This window comes from Doryrhamphus excisus, chromosome 10 (assembly GCF_030265055.1).
Source record: "Doryrhamphus excisus isolate RoL2022-K1 chromosome 10, RoL_Dexc_1.0, whole genome shotgun sequence".
NCBI lineage: Eukaryota > Metazoa > Chordata > Actinopteri > Syngnathiformes > Syngnathidae > Doryrhamphus > Doryrhamphus excisus.
The window spans coordinates 16,694,675-16,722,438 of NC_080475.1; the positions used below are offsets into that span (position 1 = coordinate 16,694,675).

The following is a 27,764-nucleotide window of genomic DNA, read 5'->3' on the forward strand; positions in this document are numbered from 1 at the left end:
GCGGTACAGTGAAACAGTTATGAAACAGGTCTAACTTTAGCTCTCACATGTGGTTAAAACATTATCTTTAAAAGCAGTGGAGCTTTTTCTTCTTTCAATCTGTTAGTTTGAGGAAGACTGTTATTATGATTATGACTTTAGCTACAGATGTATAAAATAAAATGAGTATACGTACCTATAAAGTCTCTGAAATTAACATAAAGCAGTCATGGGAAACGATCTACCTAAATAAATCATGCTTGGCCAACAAATAATTGTATTATTTGACACATTTAGACGATGACTTAGTGTGAGCAAATCAAGCGGTCCATTTCCGGTAAGCTCACTTGTAAACAAACATGCCGTCTACATGTTTCAGAAGACGACTTTTCCGTTTCGACACATACCTTATCAATCATCTGAAACGCCAGCATCACTACGACGCCCGGGGCCAGATCAGATCAGATGCCCAAGCAGAGCAATGAACCCAGGTTTTCCCGGTCTCCTGACTGTGTGGCCAACATGCTAACCATGTGTCCACCGTGTGGCCCCTTTATGATACAGACATTACTAAAATGTAAACACACTGCTACTTTTCGCTCTGAATTTGACATCTTTAACGATAGCCACTAAAGTAAGTATAACAAATATTGAATATTTGAGTGCAGCGTTACCGTGTCACTACATCACCCTCAAGCAAATCAGAGCATTTGCTGATCAATAATCGGTTGCGCTTCCAGCACTTTAGAACCATGTCACCAAAGTATGATCCCCTCAAGACCATTTTTGCAACAAGATTCCTTCAGTAAATAGAATTAGTAGTGTTCATATATGAAATATGGGCCCACCAATATGAGCCCTCTACCGCAAGCACAGCATTGCATTGGGCTTTTGTAGTCCTAACTGGCTAAAATGATTTCCAGATGTTTAAAAGTGGATAAAATTCTTTCCCCAAAAGACAAATATACATTGCGATTTCAAGCGATAAACAATGACATGCCACAAGACTGCTTGGATTTGGCTGTCCTCTTTAAACTCCAGCTCGCCTCCGTCATGCAGCACAGTGCCTCTTTTGTTCTGCCACTCATTGCTTACAGTATGTTACTCTAGAGCGCTAATGCACACAGATCGATCGTATACTTCCCATTTCAACACATTCAGCTGATGTTCGGACACCGAGTTAGGATTGATCCTGCCTCGTCAACACCAAAAGGGTGTTTGCTTTTTTGCAAAACAAACGATATTTAAAGAAAAATACTTGACAATGTTCAGAATTCATTGGTAGCATGGCTTTGACGTTTCTATACTGCATGTAGCATATGCTGCTGCATTTGCCTGCTGCTGATGTAAGTCAAGGTGGGTGGCAATTACTGCAACGCAAGCATACGCTCATCCAGAACACATGTTCAAACTAACACAAACTACAGCATGTCTGCACTCTCAACAGGATACCCACCAAAGGCAATTCAGAAAACAAAGCAAAAAATATATCTTGAGACAAGACATTTATCATTCTGCACTTCTAACGTCCACTGATAAAGCTGCAGTGTGTTGCAAAAAGTATAAGCATAGGCAGAAGAAACTAGGTGCTCTCACTCAAACAGTACATTGTAGGATAGAATGCAAGCAATGGTGCCAAGTGGAATTCATGTTTTGTGTGTGTGGGTGAAAGCCCCTTCCCTTCCTGGATTGCAATGCAACGTATAAAAGCCATTATCAAGTTGTTTATTATTATATTATGTCTTTTTGCAGTGCTCTCAGTCCACACAATAGCACAGGTAGTACCAAGACCTTGACAAAATACTTGGCGCGGTAACAATGTGCCAGTTTGTCTTGGTTGTGTGGAACAAAACACCATTTCTGAAAAAAAGCGAAAGAAACAGTGAGGCTAAGCGCTAATCTAATTACCTTCTGTGGAGGGTGATGAAAATAAATAATAAACAAAGTAATAATAAACAAAGCTTTAGTCGCACATCTCTGTTATTCACTTTTCTATGTAATTAAATCAGTTAAACGTTCTAAAAACATGTCAACTCTGTTAGTGACTCTGTGAGGCATTTGCATTTTTAATCAAACCAGATTAATTCTAATCAGCAAGCTGAGGCTAAGGCGATGACAGAGCAGGCCTATTGTGTGTCTGTCACACTCATTTAATTCTGTCATTATGTCCCATATCCTATTATGATAATTGGCTTTTTATTCTGAATCAACAACCAGCGCAAGCTATTAAATAATAATCATCGACTGGTGCACTGTTCACCTCAAACGTGTAAGAAATTTACCTTCTCAGAATGAAGAATACAAGTGCAAAGCAATTCCGTATCTCATCCAACATGTACGTAAACAGCACAAAAATCCATATATCCATTCATTTTCTATGCTGAAGGAAAAAAACATTTCTGGGATCACAATGATGAACCAACGAGCTGCAAAGTTTGGGAACCTCATATTATGATGGTGGAGCTTGTTTCAACAGAGACCACGCTGATGCTGTTGGCAGACGGACATTTCATGTTTGCTCTTTCTTCCGGGGAATCTCTTCCAACAAAATGCATCTCAATCTCAGTCCTACTTTGGTCTGGAATTAGTGCGGAGTGCAGCTCGCTGTGTGTGCCGGTTGAGACGAATACAGTGACAAATATACTAACTGCCTTATTGTGGACACCAATTGGCCTAAATCCATTTGCATTAGTGTCCCATGAGGAGACACTTACATGAGACAGATGATAAAATTATAAGATTCTATTAATAAAGCAGATGGTAAAAAGCTAATTAGGTAAGGTTTTTCCAAAGAGTCCAATAATGAGTGTTTTGTCTTGTCAAGCACAGAGTGCCAACTTCTTAACACGCTTTGGACAGTAAACAAATCTAATAGGATGCTGCAATGTACACCTGATCCTGCAGATGGCGATGTTTTAATACAGAAATACAGAGGAGTGATTAGTCTATCTATAAATAATTATAAAAAATGTGGTGGTAATGAGTCATAACAACTCTGAAGTCTGGCTAGAAACACGTGATTGCACAAACGTAAGTAGAAAAAACAATGCTGGTGTGACATGAGGGGAATAGAAATGATCTGTTCCAGGGTCAAACTATTACCACCATGATTGGCGCTGTAACTGTACAGTAATACTAAGTTAATAGGCTAATAAATAAATACATGGATAGTAGAGTAACAAAATGTCAATCATTCCAGAATAACACAACAACAATACCAGAGTTCTACTGCTTTAAATTGGAGTATTTTTTTGTTCCTGTAACACAAAGTGAAGCAAAATCAAACCAGACTTAATCCTTTGTTGCTGAAATCGGACTGACGGTTCCAAACGTGACATTTGAAGCAATGTTTTAGACATGAGACAGTTAAAAGAGATCTGTGACTCTCCAGTAAACAATTTACATATGACTCACTATTTTTCCATATTGAGGACTTCATAAGTTCTGTGGTAAGTACACACAAGGGTTGTGTTACTATGGGGACACAATAGTGCTCTGTGGCACTGAGGCCTGTTCCATTGTGACGGCAGACAACAGCTGTCTTTACCTTTGGCAGGCAAACAGGCTCATTAAGGGGCGGCCATGTTTGTTTTTGTGCCCGATACCTAGCCCAAAGCAAACATTGCCATATCTCCACTCCGCAGCCCTTGCAGCCTCAACATTTCCTTCCCTATTGTAGAGGGGAGGGGGGGGCTGGCACACCAAGCCTGCCATACCTTTTTGTTTGTTTCTCCCGTAGGCTCTGACCACGCTGCCAGTGTCTCTCAAAGAATGCATGCTAAATTGAGAAATTTAGTTGAGTTTGGAGCTGATGCAATACCGAAATGTTGTTAGCGCACGGCAGAGATGCTATGAATGCTACATGCATAATGTATGCCATTATAGGGCCTGATATTACATCGTGGTATATCACAAGAAAGGCCTCTTTGTTTGTTGTGTGGTAGGCGTGATAAAGGAGTCATTATTTGGTGTGCTCACAGCAAAAATGTGCACTCAAAGCTTCCATTCACATTTTTTTCCTCTCCTGCTTGAGTGACAAGGCAGGTTGAATTCACACTATGACAAAAATTCTATGTTCGAGAGAAAATGGGACGCCAGTAACGCCATTACTGTTGATGGCAAACACGGGAACACTTTACCCCACAAGGCATTTCTATGGACTTTTCCATAATGCACATACAGTATAGTGGTACTTGAGTATGAATTCCAATAGAAGTCTTCCAAAAAGTACTCACTTATTTGATTTGATCTCCTTTCACCATTTGTCATGGCCGGAGTCACAATACATTGTGAAATGAGTTCTTAATGTGGAGTAATGAGACTGTCATGGCAAGGCAGTCTCTGCTTGTTTGAGTTTGACTCATGTTGGAGATTCAATTAAATCAGCTGAAGTCAAGCTGGCCTCGGGCCAGATCGGTAATGGGTGACCTCATTCAAACAATGCTCTGACATATTGAAACAATAAGAGGAAGGGCCTTCAGCCAGTCGCGAAAGCAAACCGCACTCCAAAGTGATAAGGTAGAAACATTTCCGTGAAGTCACCAAAGTGTTTCAAAGATTCATACACTCATTTGTCTTAGGGGCTGATTTTTGTTTTTTATGCTCTTTGTGCTTATAAATCACTCTAGCGGACTGTGTGTGTGTGTGTGTGTGGAAGGAATAGAAGGGAATCCAGTCTAAAATTTATAAAAATTTGGGCCAAAAAAACACGACCAGACAAATGAGTAAAAATGGGGGATTGTTCCAAAAGCACTTTCCCTCATTATTACGGTGCCTGAACAAGGTAACGCTTTTTTAAAATAATGTCTCTTTTTTACACTTGTGAACTTATGGATCAAATGATGTAAAAATAGTGCTAACTCATTTATTTTATGAAATAAGTTAAATCATCATGTTGCTGTTACAAAACACTAACAACAAAACACTACCTTGCCAAGTCTAAAGTATTTGGCTCTTGTGTTACAAAAAATAAGTGTTGCAAAAAACTGACATAATGCAAAACACATGCATATAGTAATCTTTTTATGCTTGCTGGATTGTTTGAGCGATATATGGATGTTAATCTTGTTACGCTTGTAGCTTGCCTCTTGTTCCGTTGTTTACACTCGGGAGCAGCTGTTAGCTTTGAGCACCCCTTCTCTACACTCAGCAACCCGAGATCCCCGCGGAGATACGGAAGACGAGAGGCTGCATAGCGAAACTGAACAGCTACAAGGTTACAGTATATTGATATTCTACCTAAATATATCCGGGTATGAGTATCGGTCCACAAAACAACACATGTGCCATATTGTTCACTAACCACAAATGTGTTTGAACCAAGGCAACACGGTTGCTTAAACTTTCGACATAGTAAACCAAAACATTCAGTAACCAGGGCGTACACTAACCAAGGTTCTTTGACATGTTTAGGCTTGAATATCTAAACAAATTCTCACACTTAACACTTCCACACAGTTTCAAAACACAGCTTGTGCATCTCTTCTTTTTCGAGGTTTACTTGTCTATTAACAAGTCTAAAGTGATTTATTTGGATGGTGAAATGGACACTAAATGAAGACAAACACTATCAAGGCTATGTAAACTAGCTTTCCAGTTCCAGCCAAGCACATTTTCTGAGCACTAGCTTGGACGCCAAGGCCAACAGCCTTTGGGTCGGATGCCCGTTGTCTTGAAGTGTGGAGGAGAAGGTGTTCCTCTGTTTACTCTTCATTTGACTCTACTGTCCCTCTCCAGTCACTGATGAGGCATTTGATGGCGCATTCATCATTCATAGCAGTACATTTACAGTTTGGAGACGTGCCGGCATCCTCTGAGTGCTTTGCGGGATAAACTGAAACACATCAATATGGAACATCTTGCAACTGACTCTTGTTTCCTTATCCACTGGGGCCAAATCAGTTACAGTAAACAGATAAAAGAGCGCACGCATTCACAGTAAGTGTATCTCATTAAGCCGTGTTCCCTCCGGCCCTAATTCCATTAGAAATTAAAACTAGAGACAATTAGTGGCAGATTGGTCTCAGCTCAGCGCGTTGCAGACGGCTTCTCAAGGCTCCGAAATGACTTAATTACAGCATCATCTGGAAGAGTGTGCCACACGTGAGCATATGGGGAGAGAGGAAAGGGGGCGGCCTCAACACAGGTCAAAGGTCAAAGAATAATGCTTCGAAATACTGTCTTAACCTACATATTGTAGAATCTAACACAAATAATAAAACTAATTACTACATTAAAAAAATATATATATATATATGTAAATAGTGAGGCTTCATTTCATTTGCTGTAATGTGTCAAATTCTTAGGGACAACGTGTATGATGTTTGCAATATGTTTTTTGAAGGTGCTATTGTGCTATCCCTCCTTGACCTATAACACACATACTGTACACATAGTGTCTGAGACGCTATCGACAATTAGCAGTCAAGACTGAGCAGGAAGTGGGCAGGATATAGAGTTGGAACCCTTGCTCCCCATTGTAATACCTAACTATGACAGACATCGCCTTTAAGTTCCCTAATATGCACTTTACATATCTCCATTTTTATCCCTGTCCCCTGTCCAATTCACATCAACATTTCTCTCCGAACACAGCCATGCAAGGTTTTTGATGGTCAGGGGAAGCTGGAGTACACAGACTATGCAAACAAATGAACATGCAAACACAACAGACCAAGTCAACTAGCTGGTTCTGCAGAGTTAAAACCCCAAACGCTCATACTGTGAAGGGCTAACAACAAAAACCAGATCACAACAACCTGTATTTGGCAGCCATGTTATAATCATGTTATAATCGTTGTTAGTGTTTGACAAACTAATCTGTGCTGATAATCTAATCCAAAGGATGCCAAACCAGTTTAAGGTCACATATAATGTACAGAATAAGAACAGGAATTTTGTTGGAGTCGTCAATGAAGCTAACGTTCATGTTTCTGGAATGGGGGAGGAAACCGGAATACCCGGAAAAAACGGGAGAACATGCAAACACAACGGAGATTGGAACCCAGATCTCCTACTGTGTGGCCAACATACTCGTCCACTGTGCGCCCCACAGTTTGCCATCCATTTGCCTGCTGATGACTTCCGTTGTCATTCTATTGGTCTTGTCTTTGACTGTCTTTGCAGAGAGAGACATTTCTTTCTTTCATTTTCGAATCATTTCCTGTTGATCTTTGAATTCAAAGAACAGATTCACTGATATTTTTATGAATGATACTGTATAAAGCACACGGGTAGGTAAGCCGGCGTGATTGGCAGTGAAGGCAAAGCAACGTGTCCATTCTAGCGATGCTCCCGTCATATCAAAAAACACACACAGCGTATTTTTCCCCAGTAATTGAACCAAGACTACTTTATGTAACCACTCACCAGTTTGCCCTTCAAGACAAGAGATGGACGGACAGAGCGATTTCATGTTCCATGATGCTGGTGTCACGTGACACCATGTCCTATTATATAGTGATGTTGTCATTGTAGGAGAGCAAATTCAATGCCTTGAAGCTATGGTCCGTGTGAGTGTGTGTCAGTGTGTTTGTGCGTATAGGGAGGGGTCCTGCAGGGTTGGAAATTTGCCGCTGTAATTGGGCCACTAGGGATTATATTTTTCTGTTAACTTTCTCAGACAGCTCTAGCACCTCATGGACTGGTCCACAAAGATGTGTGGATTAGACCTACACCTGCAGTTACTTACATAAGAGTTACTTACATAAGAACCAATCAAAAGAGACAAGGAAAAGGTACATTTCATGTAAACCGCCACCTCATTTCATGCATTTAACAACTACACTGTTATTTTCTTGCTTTCGTTTTGCATTAGAAGTCCAAATGCTAAAAACCACCTGCAGTATTCTAAACGCAATTTGCAATATTCAAATGAATCTCCACTCCCGGTGTCAGGTTCACTGCTGGGGCAATGGGGGGGGGGGGTTATTTGGAAGGCTAATATCAATGAATCAAAAGAGTACGCTGAGGACTCAAGACTATAAAGACCACGGCTGGTGCCTTGTATCAACTACCAGTGTTTATGTCATAGTAAACCCGGGGCGCTTGCCAAGGGGTCTCAAGTCATTCATCTCCAAACCACAGTGATGCAATCAACTTAAGCACATCTTAGGGTATACTATCCGATGGGGAGCTACCTGAATTGTGATGTTTACAGTATGCGTGTGTTTCGGCTGACAGGAAGCCTGCTCACAGGGAAGCATGAGGAGGAGTTTGCATGAGTGACAGAATGAAGTAGAGGAAAAAGTAGGGAGGTGCAGGGAGAAAGGCAAATAGAGGAGGGGGATTAGGGTGGAGTGCACTTTTCAGCAGGCCGGGCAAATGACATGATCTCTAATTACCCACAAAGGCACTGTGTAACCCAAGCCACAGATTAGGCGGCATTATCAGGCTTAATAAAACATGATCGTCTCTCAGTTTCACTTGCTTTTCACGGCTGTGACACAAACATTTGTTACTGACTGCACCTTTGCATACAAATGTGTTACACTCGTTAAAGAACACTGGTATTCTTAGTACAACACTGAGAAAAATGGCGCTGTTTCTGCCAGTGTGTTCTTTGGCTTATGTAAAAGCTCCAGTAATTATTCCTTGTATCCAATGAAAAGTGTTGCAGCATGGATACCAAATCAAAAACAAAAATGAACAGCAATTTTCTGTCATCAGTGGCGTTTTACGTCTTTTAAGTCACAGACAACAAACTCCCAACTCGAAAATGCAATATGGATCTTTTATACTTTTTCATGCAATACATTTGCATTGCCACTTGTTGCTAGGCGCAATTCATTGGGAATCGAATTAATCAAATCGAATTAAAATACATGTTCACTGTTTCCATGGTAACTTGGTTGCATACTGTAAGGCTCAGTTGTCCCACACAGCTGAGAAAGGGCAAGGAGAGCTGGCAGGAGAGAGGGAAAGTAAGCAGGAAGCTCATTCTTTGCACCCAGACGGAGGCCTTTTGCTCCTTTTTTCACATCTACTACAGCACATTCAACATTGGTGCTATTTTGGGAAGCGGTTCCATACACATACATATGCACACAAACACAGAGACATGTACAACAGACTACAGCAACACAAACACACTAGGATATAATGATATTTATTTTAAGCACCATATTAAAACAGACCCTATCCTTGATATGGATATAGACTGGATTGGAGCTGTATCTTGTTAGTTTAGGATTTGAGCATAGCTAAAGATTATGTTGCACTTTTTCTATATTTATTTAAAAAATAATTATTGAAAATGTGTTATGGTGACAGACATAACATAACTGTATGAACCTGATCATCATTTCCAGAATGCTACTTTTCATTGTCTGTTTGTGGTCATTACTCATGTCATAGGTCATAGGTCATAGGCATGTCTCATGGTCATGTGCAGACTTTATAGTTAGACAGCAGCAGAAAAACTGGCCTCCTTTCTCACTTTCCCCTCTGGCCTCGCAAGTTCTTTTGAACAACCTCAGTCAAGTTCCTTTCTCTTACCATAATTGTGTTGCAGCCAACTTCCATGCTTTAAAGCACATATAATAACAGTGTGAGAGCTGACACCATGGTATTACAGCTTCCATGTAGCAGACTTTCTCAAATACTTCTTGCAGACCCTTGTAAACAATCATGGAGCTCATCATTATCTCTCCAGAAAGGAGCCACAGCTGGATTCCCTCGGTAGTTTTGTGGGCTCCCGCGGCTTCTACAACAATTCCAACCTTGTCCAAGCAATCATACTGTATCTGCCAGCTAAATATGTCAGTCAGACATAATAAAGAAGTGCTCTTGACAGAGGAGCAATAAGTGGACTTAGAAAGTCACCTGAAAGTATTTTGATGGATTATTTTAGCGTACCCTCCCACAATCATCACATACATGTCTGCTGAAGAGACTTGCATGTGAGTTCCGTCAAACTGCAGTGCAAACATGGTGCTGACACAGGAGGGTCTTGCAACCTTGGCAAGGAGCTTATAGCAGGGTTTGGACCATGTTTGCACAGGACATACCTCAGGAAGCTGAGACAAGCGGGAATGTTTGTCCAGATTCCTGCTTCATCTATGCATATGTACATGCAAACACGGTCCAACACTTACAGTCGTCCTACCTAGGATATATTCTTTCTACTCTGGGTTTCCCTGAGAATTTTTTGAAGCTGGGGCGGTGCCTAGCCTGGGGGGGATTACATTTTTCCATCGAAAAAGTTGTGTCATCATAAATTCATGATCTAGAGATTTATACATCCAAAACAATCATCTTATATTCAATACTGTATCATACATTCATATTATTATTTAAATATGTATAACTTGTGATTACAAGTGTTTGAAAAGTCTACAGTTATGTGCTGTGGTAATTTCATTTCCATTAAAAATAAATCTTCCAAAATAAAAAAACATCTTTCCAACAGAGACACTTTATTATTTACACATCAGCTTTAACACGCTGTCACATGTTGTTATGACAGAGCTTGCTGCTATTAACGAGCATAATCAACATTTAACTAAACACCCAGGGGAGCGTTCTTTAGCAGGTGCTGCCACTATTTTCTTCTTTAGTTGGGAATAAGAATGCCGTAGCACTGCCCCGTGGGACGGCGCTGGCTGCCTAGCACAAACATGCTACAGACAGAGAAAGAGGCGACTGGGTTCATTATGGCAACACGTGAAGGGGGATGTATTGGTATTCACTAATCACCTGGTTCAATTGCGGTTGTAGTTTGTAATAGTAAATACCTGCGCTGCCTCACACAAAGCTGTTTCTAATATTTTGGTAAATTTATTTTGCTAACTTTATTTTGCTACATGAAAAAAGTCAACAGATTATAAACAGCTCACAGTATCATGAAAATGAATGAAAATCAGAAACATGTTGCAATCTCCTTGATACACATAAACGATTCGGGTTTCTACTGATGTATTTTTCCAATCAGTACACTGGCAAACAATTTTTTTGCAAAAAGTGAGTTTGTAGTGTGATCCATCGCCTGGCTCGGCGTTACGTGATTGAGTCACATCACATCCTGCTCAGCCCATCAACGCTGGAGATGGTAAGCTGTGAAAAGCCCCACCATCGCAAATTGTATGAGTGCATAATATCATTTTTCCATGACTGTTTATGTGCATGCGCAGAAAAACTAAAGAAACGGTGAGCTGCTGGTGAATCATACGGAAGCACTCAAACGTCAAAATTGTTGTTGTTTTTTTTCAAATCCTATCAATATTCAACCTAAATACGTATATCGGGATATGAGATTTTGGTCCATATCGCCCAGCCCTATGATGTAGTGTCCGTTCGTGCTTACCCCCCTCTCCCCACTCGCTGTGCCTTTCCACAGTGGTATGCACGGCCTTCCTCTGCACAGGACTATGAAAGCAATTGTGATTCTGATTCCGGAGTCAGCAAAATGCTTGAATGGCCCTGAGTTAGCATGACACATCCACACACGGAGACACCCGTCCACTGGTTACTTCAACCCATTTGACTCTCGCTCATCCTTTGATTCTCTCTGTGAGCCTGACTGTCACATGCCACACAGAGTTTGTCATTAGCTAAAAGCGACAACAGTGAACACGCAACGGACTGCTGCAATGTTGTGATGCAACTGGTTCGTGTGTTACCTATTCCAAGGTTACCTCCAAGACAAGAACTAATCCAAACAAATGCACATTTTGACAAAAGTAGCATGTAACACGCAAAGATTGTTTCTTTAATGGAGTCAAGGAAACATGGTGGTTATTCTACTAACCTTTTGTGTTGTAACATTGATAGTCTGAGTTGTGATAATCGTGAGCGCACTTGGTTATTGGTGGATAAGGTAAAGTATATTTGCAGAACGCGACGAGGACACCTCTTCGTGAAACTTAAAAGTTTGAGTGTCAGTCTCTATGTAACTCAGAACTTTGGAACACTCATATCAAAATAGGAACGGGACTGATGGCTAAAAAAAAGTCATGTAAATTCAACATCTTCATCTGCTTGGCCTCGGTGGAGGTCTAGCCTCCATTGAGAACCCTTGAGTTTCTCGGTTAATAATACATTAATCTTAACGACATAATTGAGGCATATGCGGAAAATGGTTGTCTGTAAATGTTTACAGTTCAGTGCGAAACTAAATTATGTTGTTTGACCTTGAGAGCGGTGGCTTTGTGATTAGCATTAAGTGCCGTTGTAGTCGTAGCTGTGGTTGCCTAAAATGAGCAATACAGTACTTTGAAAAAGTACTTGGTAAAATTACATTTGCAGGATTAGCAGGGTTATACATTAAATACGTTTAAAAGCATTTGCAGAGGAAGAGGCTCTGGGAAAAGGTGCATCAATATCACCATGGTACCACCTCCACGAACCAGGAAGTAGTCTGCCAACTAACCTCCAGATTGACAAACAAAACTCCAGTTAGGACTTCTAGTGATATTGGACCATTACAGCATTGCTTACAACATGTCTAATGGTGACTAGCACCGTCCGTGTCTATTAACTTGAGCATCATGAGCATGGTGAGCATAGATGGAACATGTAAAGTGAAAGCAATCAAACCATTGCACTGTACAGACAAGGCAGTGGTGTAATAAATAACAGGAGTGAGATAAGGCATTCAAATGGAGCACATCATTCCCCGGCTTATCAGAAGCAGAGGGACCACCAGGCAACAAAGCTTCAGCTCTTCAGTCATGTCCTATCAAGGCAGATATCAGTTGTTGAGGATATATGAGCTGGGTGGGGCTTGAGTGTATAAACACTGGGCCTTCTCTCTGGTACGGAATGCAGCGCCGTGCTCGAGCGGCGGCAGCAGTCACCGCTGTTTGATTAAGGTATTGAAATAAAGGAGCAGACAAGGTGTTTGCTTCTCCCCAAGCAAACCAGAGGTAGCCTGACAAACAAATAGCCCCTGCACAGTTACATGCATCTGGCCTTTTTTGGGCGCACCACATGACTAATACATGTAGGCAATGCAGCGAGGCAGCAGACAGCATTAACAAATGACACAGTTTCATATTATCAGAGCTCAAAGCTGCTGTGGCGGTATTATTCTGTATAAATTCTCCCTGGCGGTGCAAGAGAGCGCCACAGAGATAAAAGACATGAATGCATAGTGAAAATGAAGTGAGCGCTGAAAAGTATTGAAGTAGAAATCTTCAGAGTTATTTATGGAGCCTTCTGAATCATCTCTTTCTGCACTTGAAGTAGCCTCCACTGTTCATTTTATGCTTTTATGCCCTGCACTCAATTGTAATGCATCAAGAACACAATGTTGTCATTATTACTACCAATGCTGGGTTGTGTTTTCATGATTTGCATATTGATTTACATGAAGTTTTGTAGAGGAGTAAGGCATGTATGGCGAATGAAACCATATATTTATATCAGCAGTATGCAAACCTATTTCTAGATGTTTTGGGTCACTTCCCTGAGTAACGCATGATCCTTACTGGCAACAATTGAGCATATGAAGGAGGTGGCCCTCTCTAAAAGTGCACATGCTGATCCAAATTTTGAATTCAGAAGAATTAATTAGCACGCTTTATTTCTCTAAATGTCTCCATTGAATGAGGACGGGGGAAAAAATTGTAAAAAGCACCGGCAAGCTACAGTAACAACATGCACGCTGATGATTATGAATGAAAGCAGCTGCTGCGCCAAAATGAGCAGTGGGACGGCATTTGAAAGCATGGCAACGGCGGTGGTGGCACACATGTTAAACTTTCTAATTACTCAAAAGTGGGCCTGCGGTCGCATCCATAGCACAGAGCAGCTTTGCAAATAAACACACTGTAAAGCTGGAATCCAATTAGGCGTGTTCGTTATTGTGAGAGATGCGAGGCTGAAGCTTGGTGTGCTCACACAACTGAACTCAATATCAATATTAAACCATCTGTAAAAGCCCAGTAAAGTCACACGAATATTCTAAGAGGATCTTATAAGATAGCCATCCATAGTGGGCAAGGGTCAACTGCACTGTTAGGACAAAGAAGCCAAAGGACAGACTAGTTGAATAGTCTTATTATTATTATTATTATTAAGTGTTACTATGACAGCCACATTGGTGACCTTATTCTGGTGCTTCAACAATGTCGTGTTAGGGCGGCACGAAATTAGGTTCGATATGAGTGTCTAGTTTAGCGATTATGATATTTTATTATTCTCATAAAAATATAACCTACTTGAACCATATTTTCAAAAATCTATAATCTGTAAAAAAAAATAACATAAAGGTTTAGGGTTGCAACATATTTACATTTATGTTGACCTTTAAAGTCTTGCCTAAAGTTGGCAAGCATTTTGAAGCAAGATCTTTCCCCTACTGGTTTGTACCGATAATATAAACTTCTTATTCACAAAATTGTACACAATCATGGAAAAAAATATTAGAATAGCCTTGTTTCTTCGGGTTATCGATCCATTTTAATACCCGCTACAACAAAAGGTGCTTTGGCTTGAACAGATATGATGATGATAAAAATAGCTTGTAAGAGTTTTATTTAAGAGATGATAACTAGCAACTTCCATGGTTTCCTTGATCATAACCTAAAGTTCTTACTTTTAAAAGTTCTTACACTGCTATAGCATGGCACTGCCAAAATATGAAAGTTTTATGCTCTCTGCTTTGGTCTCCATCCGTGTCTTTGTTACCTGCCATGCTTGTTCAACCTTCAGGTCCTCCGCTAAGACCGAGAGAATGGCTCACTCGTTACCTTAAAAGGTAGCTCCAGATTTGAAGAAATGTGTTATTTATGCATTAATGAATTTGAATTTATCACGCATCTTTTCCATATGGATATCACACATGCCAATATCTATAAATATCAATATTTTTTCGATATATGGTGCAGGCCTCAGTTGTGTCGCTCCGTTCCAGAAGGTTTGTTTCCAGGATTGATGCACTCAACATATTCTTGGGATTATCCAACATGCAGGATGATCCTAATTCATTTGACCCACAAAAAGAAGCAGCTGACAGTCGAGTGAGTTGGAGTGAGCATTGTGATCGTTCCAAACACTCTCATCTCTCATCTGTGACTGATTATATGCCTGATCTTCACCACCACCTTTCTCTCTGCTTTCTTGATTACTGGAATATTCCCTTCAGTTACACTTTCCATTGCCCACACAGTGAAAGTCATACAGTTCCTATGGTGTCATGTATCATTCTCCTCTATAAGTCCGCTACGTCTTCGGAGGGTGTACCGGTTATCAGACGCACCACCCAAGTGATGTGTGGTATTGCATCTGGGGTGAGTGACAGCTATCTTTTTATATGAAATGGTTGACTTGTATTTGCTGGGACGCTTACTTAGGTAAACCTGCACGATATGAAAGATGCTGAAAGCGGTCAATCATAGCTGTCTCTAACACTTTGCTTCCCTTCTTAAGCAAAATAAGCGGGCAAAATAGGTGCACCTAGAGTATAATCATACCCTCGATAGGGGCCAATACTCCCACTAAGGAGACTGAGAATTGCTATGTTTGTAAATGCAACATTTGAATAGTATCTTGTATCAGATCTCATTAGATGGTGCAGGTGTGCCAAATGTTAGGTTCACATACGTACGTCTTGTTATTGTGAACTTTCTGTGTATTATAATTGCTCCACCCATGTTCTGACTTGACACCATGGCTTGTTATTTCTTGTATTTAAATGGAAATGGTTTTATTTCATTTGAACATACATCAGATTCCAATTGAGTGCATCACATAATCAGTTCACAGTTCCACATGTCCAAAAGGAGTAGGAAGAAGCAAAGCTTATTAAATCCTACCCCTCCATCTGGTACTTTTACAATCAGTAACTATTACATTTGTTCACTTCCTGCTTTCCTAATATAGTTTAAGTTTTTTTTTGTATTTTATTTTTGTCACGTACCGAAGTACGAGGTGATATGACCATCCAATGACATAATGGGTACCATAGTAAGTGTCAATATAGTGATATATATAGCACATCATGACTGGTTCAAGACTCTTCATCCTTGTATTTAGCAAACATCAACTGCTTGTATTGTTTCTTGAATTGGCTCATCGTTGTGCATTGTTTGAGGTCCTTACTCAATCCATTCCATAGTTTGATTCCACATACTGAAATGCTATGGCTTTTTAACGTAGTCCTAGCATAGAAGTGTTTCAAATGTAGTTCTTCCCTGAGATCATATTTCTCCTCTCTTGTAGAGAAGTATTGATTGACATTTTTAGGTAATTGGTTATTTTTAGCCTTATGCATTATTTTAGCTGTTTGAAGATGAACTATAATCAGCAAGTTGAAGTATTTGTGATTTTAGAAATAAGGAGTTAGTATGTTCTCTAAAGATGCAGTTTTAAATGTCACCTGCACACTTTTGCAAAATTGGCAAAATCCTTGGTGTCAAAATAAGAGAGGTGACTGGCACAACACTATTTTGTTCCAAAGTCACTCAGCGTACTTGACGAGTACACATCCATTTGATTGGGCAACTCCTTGTCACAATCCCTTATGGATTCCATACAGCCTGTGCTGTTTCACACCAGGGTGGGTGGGACACTAAATGACGGATCATAATATAATATTATAGGCAACATTTAGAAGGGGAAGTTACCATCAACTTTCAAATGCATAATGGAATAATAAAAAAAAGTTAACATTTTTGCACTCCAGACCTTCCTTGCAGACTTTTCCGTTTTTCCAAGCGCGTTTAGCACAAGTGGCCGCGCGTAAAGCAACCTTTGAAAAATGTGTCAGGAATTGACGGCGCGTCCGTGTTGTTTGTCCAAGTGTCATTTACCTTGTTGGAGTGGTAATAGTCCAGCGGGCTCAAGCAGCTTGGATCAGCAGGTAGGGAGCATGAACCCACATTGGCCGGGGGTGCAGGGTAAAATCTCACGTCCATCTCAGGTTGAGCGAGCCTGAACGCATCAAATCACTTCCAGCGTGGATTGTTGTGTCGTCAAAAGCAACAAAGCAGATGGAGAAAGAGAAACAAACAGAAGGGAGGAAAAGAAGTTGTTTTCGGTGCACTTTTAAGTGCGGTGCTGATTCTCAGTGGTCCTCGAATCGTCCCTCGCTGCAAACACAATTGTCATGGATGCACATGTGCTGCCAAAGCCGTATCCCGGTATTCCACAACAAATCAAGTCAAACGTTCCAACTTAATAACACTTCTTTGCGCTCTCCACCATCAAATGTCACAGGCTCCTTTCTCTCTCTCTCTCTCTCTCTCTCTCTCTCTCTCTCTCTCTCTCTCTGTGTGTATGTGTGTGTGCGCTCACACAGGCTTTGTTATGGACGTGCACACATTCTCGCACTGGTTCCAGTACACAGAAGTGGTCGGACTTCCCTCTCTGCCATGCGACCTCTGCCGATAGTACATGGGAAATAGGAAAAGAGAAAGAAAAAAGGGGAGGGGAAATTGCTTGGCTGCCTTGGCAACCGTGTGTTCCTCTCTGCAACTGCGCACTCCTGATTAGCTGCAAATATAGTGTATAGTGTGTGTGTGTGTGTGTGTGTGTAGTGTGTAGTGTGTGCTGCTGCATACTATAGTCAGGGTGCTGTAAAGGGGGGGAAAGTTAGGAATATTCTGACAGGGGCCCAGTAAATAATTTTGCTGTCTGGTTCTAATTATATATAATACATATATACATATAGACTTAGTATATACATATACATACACATATACATATACATGTACATATACAAATACATATACATATATGCTGTATATACATACATATATACATATAAATACATAAATGTGTAAATGTACAGAAAAACAACAATGTACCAGGTGACACTCTTAAATAATGAGAGATCTTAGCAGCCAGTGGAATTCCACTCAAGTAGCTTTAATCTTGTATCGCCATACAGTTGCAAATATGTGCATAGAGCAGCCAGAGATGGGAGAGCTGCCTGTGACAGCTCCCTGAATGTGATGGATAGCGCACCGTTGCCCTGTGATGTGCATGCACATTTGATGTTAAAATGGCCTATCCACGGGACCATTGTCTTCCAATCATGTCAAGGCAAAGTACAGAACAAAGCACATTTTGTGTTCCTGATGCTGTTGCGCTATACACTTTGCAGATCACAATCCTCACACCGATCCCTGTACGACAATGCTGCTCTATATTGACCTTTCTGGCTGTAATTTGGCCTGTTTTTAGGACACATGCTTGGAATAATGTTACTTCTAGGGTAGAAGTATTTCTTCCAGGATGCTGGTCAACTTTGACTGATCAGATTAGGAACCAATTTGTCATTCAACAGAAATAACCTGCTACACTACGTGCCCATAAAATATTGTGTAATTGTGTGTCTATATATTCTTCTATCATTCGTTCATTTTCTACCGCTTATCCTCACAAGGGTGCGAGGGGTACTGGAGCCTATCCCAGCTGTCTTCGGGCAAGAGGCGGGGTACACCCTGGACTGGTGGCCAGCCAATCACAGGGCATATATAGACAAACAACCATTCACACTCACATTCATACCTATGGACAATTTGGAGTCGCCAATTAACCTAGCATGTTTTTGGAATGATGGGGGAGGAAACCGGAGTACTCAGAGAAAACCCACATATGCATGGGGAGAACATGCAAACTCCACACAGAGATGGCTAAGGGTGGGATTGAACTCGGGTCTCCTAGCTGTGAGGTCTGCGCGCTAACCACTCGTCCGCCGTGCAGCCCCATTCTTCCATTATTTATGTTCTAATTTCAAGAGTAATTCAAGCATGCACATCATGTCAAGCTACACCAGAAATACATGCAACAGATGAAGTACATTATAGTGTGTAGTATGTTTTAGCTAGATTTTAATTATTCATATGTTTAGAACTGTTAAACATACAAGACATACATCTGGCAACAGGAAGTGGGTAACTAACCTAATGCTAGTTAACCAACCATTCTTTTCATGTTTTTAATTTGTAGGCGCATCATTCCCAAAGAATGAGCGTCCTTCCACTGAAGCCATGGGTGTCAGTCCCGAATGATGGAGTTGTCCGAGCAGCCCCCAGCAACGGCACTGCTGGACTTGGGAGGATCTGCTCCCATGTATCAGCTGTGTTTAGACTAGGGCAACTTAACAGTGAAGAGCGGAAGCACGTTTATGGCCAAAATCCACTTACGTTGTCTTTCGGGATCCATTTCCTTCCCGTGTCATTGTTGTGGCCCCCTGGTGCACAACAAGGTGCCTACTGCAGTTTAAAAGACTAAGACAAAGACAAACCATCAGACCCACTTCATAAAGGAACCCAATCCCTGACCAGCGACAGAGCCAAGGAGGCAGAGCTTGGACACACTACACACGCTTTCTTGGCAAAACACGCATGGGTGTCCAAAGTGTGGTCCAGGGGCCATCTGTGGAACGTGGCTCATTGCAGAAATAAAATAGCAAAAGTGGAAGAATAGAGCAAAAAGGCATACAGTAACTAGACAGGCGGCACAAAGCAACACTTAAAATATAGTTTATGATCATCACAGTGGTTCATTTGGTCTACAAAATATTGACAATAATATTGTTTGTGGGACAATAAGCCAATCTTGTGTTAACAAAATAATGTGTTACAGTGAAACAGTTTGTTTTTGTTTGTTTGTTTTAACACAAACTTTGCCAGCAGCGTGTGCCCACTGCCGTAGCGCTTGCATTCCCACCCTCCAGCCTGCCATTATATCAGCAGGCCTCTAATGTTACGCAGCAGCCTTTTTATTTAGCAGAGTTGGTGTTCGATAGCGGGCACGTCCCATTCTGCCACATCCCAGCACTCCGAGGGTTAAACACATGGCTCAGTGCCATGGCTTCATGGGAATGGAATGTGGAGTGCTGTGTGTGCAGGGCTCCTTTCCCAGCATCCTTCACTGCCCTGGCGCATGCTAATGATCAGTATTACTGAAGCACAATTGATGGGCTAGCGAGCAAACAAGAGAAACAAATCACTACTAAGGCTTTATTGTCCTTTAATTACTCCAGCTCTGTGGCAATTAGCACAGCACAAAGGCGCAGCCCTACTTTAATCTTGACTAAAATGTGATGGAGATGAAAACATTTGGAGGATGAAAAGTAGATAAGATAATTTGGGTTTGGGTTGGCCATGCGGAAATGACAGCTGAATTGGACTAATAGGACTGCTGAGGGCTGAGATCATTTGATCGAAAGAAATAAAAAAAAAGAAAAACGATTGTATGAATATTCTAATCACAAATTCTAGATATTTAGTGTTGCACTATATTTCGCTCATAGTATGCATAAATATGCATGAATGCATAATGGATAACAGCTGAAACATATCTAAAAACATAACCTTTGTTCTGTACTGCATACATGACCAACTGGATATTAGCATGAAGCTTATACTTTAACAGTAAGTTTGACTTAAGTTTGATTCTTTGTTGTTGAAGAAAGTGATTACACCCACAAAAACGGTGGTATATGTAAAGCACAACAAGAAGAAGTCATGCTACCTTCTCTGCTGTGCCTGGTGAAAATAATGTGAAAACCGAGAGATCCTGCAGGCCATTTAAAACTCAATTTAACTCAGGGCAAGATAAATGTCAAGGATTTTTCATTTACTCAGAGTAATTTTATTAAATGTCAGCGGACCTCGTGGCTCCAATAACATATAATGTAGACATTGGTGAGTTGGTAAGTAAAACAAATGTATATACTTGAAGATGTTGGCAAAAGAAAACATCTTATAAACACCTGAGGATGTCTTGCGGCTCCCCTTGCTGACCTTCGACCCCTGTTGCAGGTCACTGTGACCCTGCTTGTTTTCGGGAGGGCATGGGAACCAGTGGAGTGCGGCGACTGTGTCAACAATCTGTTTTCCTGGAGGACAAACAGTTAAGATTGTGTTTCTGCCAACATTCATCGAGTCCAGCACAAATAAAGAGAGAGCTGTCATTTTTTCACACCAAATGTCATTAAAGCTGCAGCATGTGCGCCACCCAGGACTTTCATACTGAAAATAAACCCCTCCTGAGGCCAAGGAGGCCGCCCCTTGCAAGCTGGGATAGGCTCCAGCATAACCACCACCCTCATGAGGATAAGCAGCATGGATGGATGGATAATCGATGGATTGTAGCTTTTGCATGAATAGCAAGGATTTCTCTTAATGATCTCTTATCGAACAGAAGAAACAAGAAGAAAAACTCGAATAATTTCACTCTTCTATCATTCAGTTCTGTGTTTATGATAGTGATATAGTTTTCTTTCAAGAAAAGCCTCCATTTTCACTCGGAGCCAGAGTCCTGTGTAATGTCTTGCATGCATCTCGGTGGAACAATGCTCTTGCTTCTCTGTGCTGATTAAATGAGGCATACTTGATCTTAATCCGGGCTGAATGACGATGCCTGCATTGGCTCCCATCCAGCTCCTTTAGCCTGAAAAAAACCCATAGCCCATATATATAAATGTATTAGAGATAATACAATACATATTGAAGGAAGTCATCACAAAACAAAAAACAAACAAGGAGATATAGCTGAACATATGAGATGCGAGGAGAATATTTCATCACCGTAATCAGTCCCAGGGTGGGTTGTACATAAGTTAGAATTTAAAACTATTCTGGGGGGTTTCCAAAGAAATCACAAAATGAGTATGCAGGTTGTCATGAGCATGTGAAGGCAACAGGTGACATTATAACCTACAGTCTATACGATATGGCTGTGGCTTCCTTGTACATTGCCAATAATGCCAACATGCAGTGGCGTGTCATCACGGCCAACAAACTTCTCTATAGGCCTAACCACAATCAGAAGCACAACTTCATTTGTAGTATCTGTTCCATGAGTGGGGTTCGGCAGTAGTCCGCAAGTCTTCGGGAACGTTTGGGAGTGTGACCAATCACAGCGGAGTGGGCATGGCTGGAGGCAGGCCGTGCTTGGAATAAATTAAAACAAACCATTTTGAAAATCCAACTGGAATAGTAGATTTAGAAAGCTTTCTGTGTGGGTTATTGAGTGTATCTGCTCTATAGGAGTCCACAACAAAGGGCCGAAAAATGAGCTTAATAACGGGGCTTCTTTAATCAGTCAAATTATTAATTCCCACAATTACATCAGCATTTTTCTGCCCTCTGATTGGTTGATCAGAGCCAAACAAAGCCGGGTTTGCCAAGCTGAATAGTCTGTTGCAATTTGCACACAACCAGAGCCACAATAATGGCCACAATGGCAGATGGAGGGGGAGGAGGAGAAATTCATTTGGTGTTAATTAATTTTCAAGGCGGACTTTTCTAGAAAAGCTAGACTTCATAAGGAGAGGTTGGCCAACCCTGAAGCTACTATAGCTGGCTTTACAATGTAATGTAATTGGAAAATAAAGGGTTAACTGGTTTCATGTTTTAGTCATAATAGCATTTAACCTCAATACAAGACACCTCCCTCAGCTTGTAATATCATATTTTGTATATATCATCAATAGTTTGTGTAAATGCAACCTGGTTGGTTAAGTCATTTAAGTACCAGTTAAGGTACCAGTACAAAATGCAGCGCCCACCACTGCCAACATGTAAAAAACACGTGGGGGGTAAACAGGATGAGATGTCCAAGTCTCTGTGTCGGACACATCAAAGTACCCAATACTCTTTGGCAACAACAATATACTTTTAATTCCACTTACTGACGTAAATAAGACGTACGTGACCAGTCTTTCTACCTCATTTACGGGTACTATATGCACAAACAAAGACACAGAGGTAGACTTTCATTTTAAGTGAAGTGAACGCAACATGGCCATTACTGGTGAACATAGACTCTGGGGGGAGTGGTAGCAGTGGGGGGAGGAGGAAATCAAATGCATCAGAATTCATGGAGTGATGATGTAGATAATGTTTCCTGTTTTCAGCATGTCTGTATGCACCGTAGGCTTTACCAATCCCAATGTCAGCTCATTGCATCATGGCGTGATGTCATAATAGAACAAAATCATAAACCGGAGTTTAGGATTGTCTATTGAAAAAAACAGCGTCATAATTGCACATCTATTTGCGCAAATAAGAGCAGATAAACCAAAAGGACAACCTAAAATCACTGACTGTTGTATGGTAATTTGCTGCAGATAAACATGGCAAAACAAACACGCTGAGGAAATAGATGTCTTTTTTGAAGGTCTGAAAGCCACAGCTGCTTGGCAAGCAGAAGCTGCCTCCTTTTGTCTTTTATCTTCTTCTGTAATGCGCACAGGTGCTGCTTAATTCAATTGGAGAACGTTGCCATGGTTTTACATTAATATATTTCCATGTTACCATTTCCACTGTTGTCATGGAGATGATGGGACCTATTTGAACTGAAAGCAGAGATGGCTTTTTTATGGGGGTATTTCACTCCGTCTCCCTCTCTCTCGTTCAGTGTCTCACTCTCATTTGCTCACTCCATGTCGAGTCGCATGGTACACATGCCCCATTTAAAGTTTGCATTTTTAGCCCTGTTTTTAGCCAAATTCAGCGAGTCAACATGGAAGCATGAAGCACTGTTCCTTGTGTACGCTATGACGCACAAATCACAGTCACACCCCCCACCCTGTCTCCCCCTCCTGTCTTTGGAGTCCAAAGAGGTCAGAGGGGTTAATCAGCAACAACACTCGAGGTAAAGAATTTGTTCAAAATCAAAGCAACTTTGTCAAATGCAAAAACTTTGCATCCACACTCAAGCAAGACGGAGTGACTCCATTTGAAAGTACCTGCACACTTTTATCAAATCAATATCTCTCCATGCAATTTTAATTGCATCTTTCTGTCAATTTGATGCAATTTCAAGAGCAAAACACAAAGCAGGGATATCCAATTTACTCAAGCAAGGCAAAGTTGATAGAATGCTTGTATTGGCTATTAAGGCATAAGCTTGTTTTGTTCTTCTTGGAGATGCCAGCAGACCATCCACCCAGGGGATAGTTCAAAGTCACCTTGTATCTCAGCAAACTCATTATTTCTGTAGGTAATAGAGGAGAAACACATCATGGAAATCATAAAAATAATATCGTAATATACGTAACATACTCTTGAACTGGCCTTGGTCCCTCCGAAAAGAACATGCTTAGATATACACAAGCGGGACATAAGAGACTATTTCAATCAAACGACAACGCTGATTCAAAGCAGAGTAAAATGTGGCCTAGTTTTCACCGTATTCACATAGCGGCCATCATTTTGGGGCAATTTAACACTTACACATCTCAGTGTCATAGTGAAATGAAATGAAATCAATCAGAAAGAGACTCTCTTATGGGGTCTTTCTCTGTTCAAACACACACATCCCTCATTTATCACACTTGGTTTCATATATTGGTTTTATACATGGAATATTTAGTGCACATACAGACAAACAACCATTCACACTCACATATGGACAATTTGGAGTGGCCAGTTTGAAAGACTAAAGACTATTATTGACATTGTCAAGGATGATTTAAAACACATGTGTCAACAAAGGGCTGAAGCACTGCAGTTTCTCCAGCAGGTGAGAGCTCCTTCCCTCAAACCAAAGGAGGGTTCATCATTCAAATCACCTGCTTTAGTGACCGGCTAGAAAGAAAACCTGGAGTGTCTCGGCCCTCCATGGCATGAGTTTGACACCCCTGATTTAAAATATACATATATGTGTATATATATTGCAAAGATGCTTTCACCATTTCATTTCTGTCACCTGATAACAAATTCAGGACTCAATACAGAGCATCAAACTTTTCCCTTTTTTTCTTCACACAAACACTACGTGACAAGATGGTTACTCTCTCTGCACACTGACAGTTCATTCCAGACTGGGAGAAATGTCCAAAATGTTTAGTCACGCCTGAGTGGAGTTAATTACCGTCCTCTAGGCTGCCTCAACTCACTGCCACTAATGGTCCTGAGCTACAGATAAAATTCCATTTACAGGAATGTTGCAGCCACTACATCTGATTTGGCCAATATGAAATATTTACTTGGATGTAATTAAAGTGACAATGCTCATCACCAACTCTGGCGGTACAGAGAAAGAACTGGCCTGCATGAATAAACAACAAAGCAAACACTGATGGCTCTTTTGGTGATGTCAACTTGTATACAATAGTTGTATACGTACTTATACATTCATGGAACAGAGATATGAGCAACAGAGCAGCAATGTTTTCATGTCTAAAAGTGGGTGGGGGGCAGGCCGCTTATATAGGCAACAAACCAGAAGTACAGTACAACAGTGAAGTAAAAAGTACAAATAACAGATCAGAAGGGGAATCACACTCAACACTTGTGGCAGTTTCTTTTTAAACAAGTCCCGTGATGGACAAGCTGAAGATTGAAGGGAGTACCAGTGCTACCACTGAAGACGATGCAGGCTTTTGGAATAATGATGTCTCAACGTAATGATGTAATGATTCGCCTAAAATCAAAAGGTATCAAAACTCCAATCTCTGGTGTTATGGTTCCATTCCAAAAAACAATCAATACATAAATTTGAAGGTTTATTTGAAAGTATACGGATATAATACCTGTTTCATAAATGTCTGCATGTCCCGGTCAAGACTGGGACACCCTGTTAAAAACAACAACAACAACAATGCACCAGCCCACTTACAGTACTGTAATACCGTACCATTATGATTCATTTACTGTTATGTATGTTAATTTGGTGGTCATACGGAGTATAGTTAAATGTGTATCCCAGGGGGCAACCACATTTCTAATTTGGGTCATAAGCTGAAAAAGCAACCTTGTGTTACTGTTAATTACATGGCTGCTATCTCATCAGTATAACAACCACGGTCATTTGAAACTCAATCCACCATCATCCAAAGTTGGCGTTCATACTTCAAACATAAACATGGCGCTCACAGATTATTGTATGTCTGCTTTGTTGATACACAAGGCTCCTGGTTGTGATGGTTGGAGGTACAATACCGTATGTATTTAAGGAGCAGCGACTTCAGGCATGTCTAAATGTTTTATTTAGTTTTATTTAGTTGTGTTCCCATTAGAAGAACCTGGCTACAATTCAGTGATAAGAACGTGCAAAGCAATTGTTCGTACACCACTGTATCGACCTATTGCTTTACAATTGTGCCTATCAGCCTTACTTGCTGGAGTCCATATTTACCCCGCAGCCCCTCCCCTCCACACACACACACGCTGCGCACTATCCTCATCCCATTCTTCCTCCCGCCTTCTCATCTCCCTCAGCTTGTAACCTGAATTCAGTAGCGCAGTCAACCAATCGATCACAGGGAGTCCTTTTTTTCCATCCTGGCAATTTTCCTCTGAGGAAAGGGGGTATAATGTGAGCTAACAGTGTGGAAAATCAATGCTCCACTGGCATAGAATAACTTGGAGTCAGCCTGGCAGCGAGCCGGGCTCCACCAGGCCAGTTGGAGTGATAAAGCCACCAGGTCATGTGACACGCCCCCCCAGTGGGTTAACAGTTTTATTCCTCAAATCCCTGTGAGTCCTTAGGTGTTCACTGATGTGAATCAGTGCACACCTTAGAAGGAGGAAGAGTCCAACTCTGTCTTCTGTATGCATGTATTCTGTCATATACTGTGTGTAGTATACTGTATATGCGTCTGCACTGTAGGCCGACAGCAGGGAATACTGTATTTCATCTATAATAATATGGCAATGATGGGGCTATTACAAGCTGTGCAGGCAAATTGATTTTCAGTGTAAGAAATGCATTAAAATTTACACACATTCTGTATTAAGCTTGGTTGGTGTGACGTGTTGCATTTTGTCTTTGCATGGTCGATGTCCTGTGTGTTTTTACATAACATCAACATCAACATTAACATTAACAGGAAGTAAATAAATATTTTGATAATTTTGATGTTAGATTCCTTTTAATGGGTGAAGTAATGGAGGAGTAGCTAGCAACCAAAACAGGAGGCTTAATAATAATAAATAGAAGAAAATGGCTGACTGTATGTGCTTTCAGCATTTTAGAAACAAATGCTTTTTATGTTCTCTATATGCGGCATTATGAATATGAATTTATTCTTGGAGAATTACACATTTTCTGTGTAGAGATTTTTTTTTGCAAAAACATACATACATTATGTTGTATATTAGAGCTGAAAAAAATCTGACCTAATTGTGAAAATATTGCCTATTGCCCCCTTCCACCGCCCCCTCCCGTCAATAAAGTCCTTATTATTATTGGTTATCTTGTAACCAGTTTCACATGGGAAACACAGCCACCTCATTTTCACACCCCAGCATCAGGCTATTATTGACATCTGCTTCCATTTCTGGGAAAATGGCATTTTTGAACATACAGCGTGAAAACTGAATGAAAAATATGTGGAGTTAAAGCTCGATTGTCCTAATCAATTGATAAACGTCTGACTGAACACTGCAAAGTGCGATAGGAGTTTCAGAATCGACAATAAACCGTTGACACATTTCTTAACCGTTCTGACACGCTAGGTACACCGCAAAGCTGGGTACACAGGCCTGCGTGTGTGTGTGTTACTGGTATTCCATTGCTTCTTCCACACCACCCACACTGACCTAGACTGCCTCAAACCTGCTGATGCTGCTTTCAGCAGAGAACTGCTTTTAAATCTGCTCACATGAGGAAAAAAAAAAGATGAAAAACAATTTCATCAGATAGATGGACGGACGGACAGATGGAGTTGTGCATATGGATTTATATTGCGGCATAATGAAATGACTTGCTGCTATCTTCATTAGAAGTGTTTGCTGTAAGAAAGCAAGCATCCCGTCGGGAGACACCAGTCACAGGGTGTCCCTGCCAATTACACTTTGTCAATTCCTCCCCCAAATTAGGATGAGCCAAGAAGGAAAATCATTCCTGGCATGACAAAGGTCCTAATTATGCATTGAACA

The 27,764-nt window shown here is 40.9% G+C and overlaps 1 protein-coding gene across 2 annotated transcripts in view; it reads right to left on the minus strand.

The window, feature by feature from the left end:
• The window catches only part of LOC131136506 (TOX high mobility group box family member 2-like), a 64,560-nt gene extending 47,257 nt beyond the window's left edge, over window positions 1–17,303 (minus strand). For both annotated transcript variants that reach the window (XM_058083408.1, XM_058083407.1), the window contains exon 1: window positions 16,731–17,303. In XM_058083408.1, coding sequence (XP_057939391.1) covers window positions 16,731–16,835 — 105 coding nt within the window. In that variant the 5' untranslated portion in view covers window positions 16,836–17,303. The remainder of the gene's footprint in view (window positions 1–16,730) is intronic.
• Between the last annotated feature and the right edge of the window lie 10,461 nt (window positions 17,304–27,764).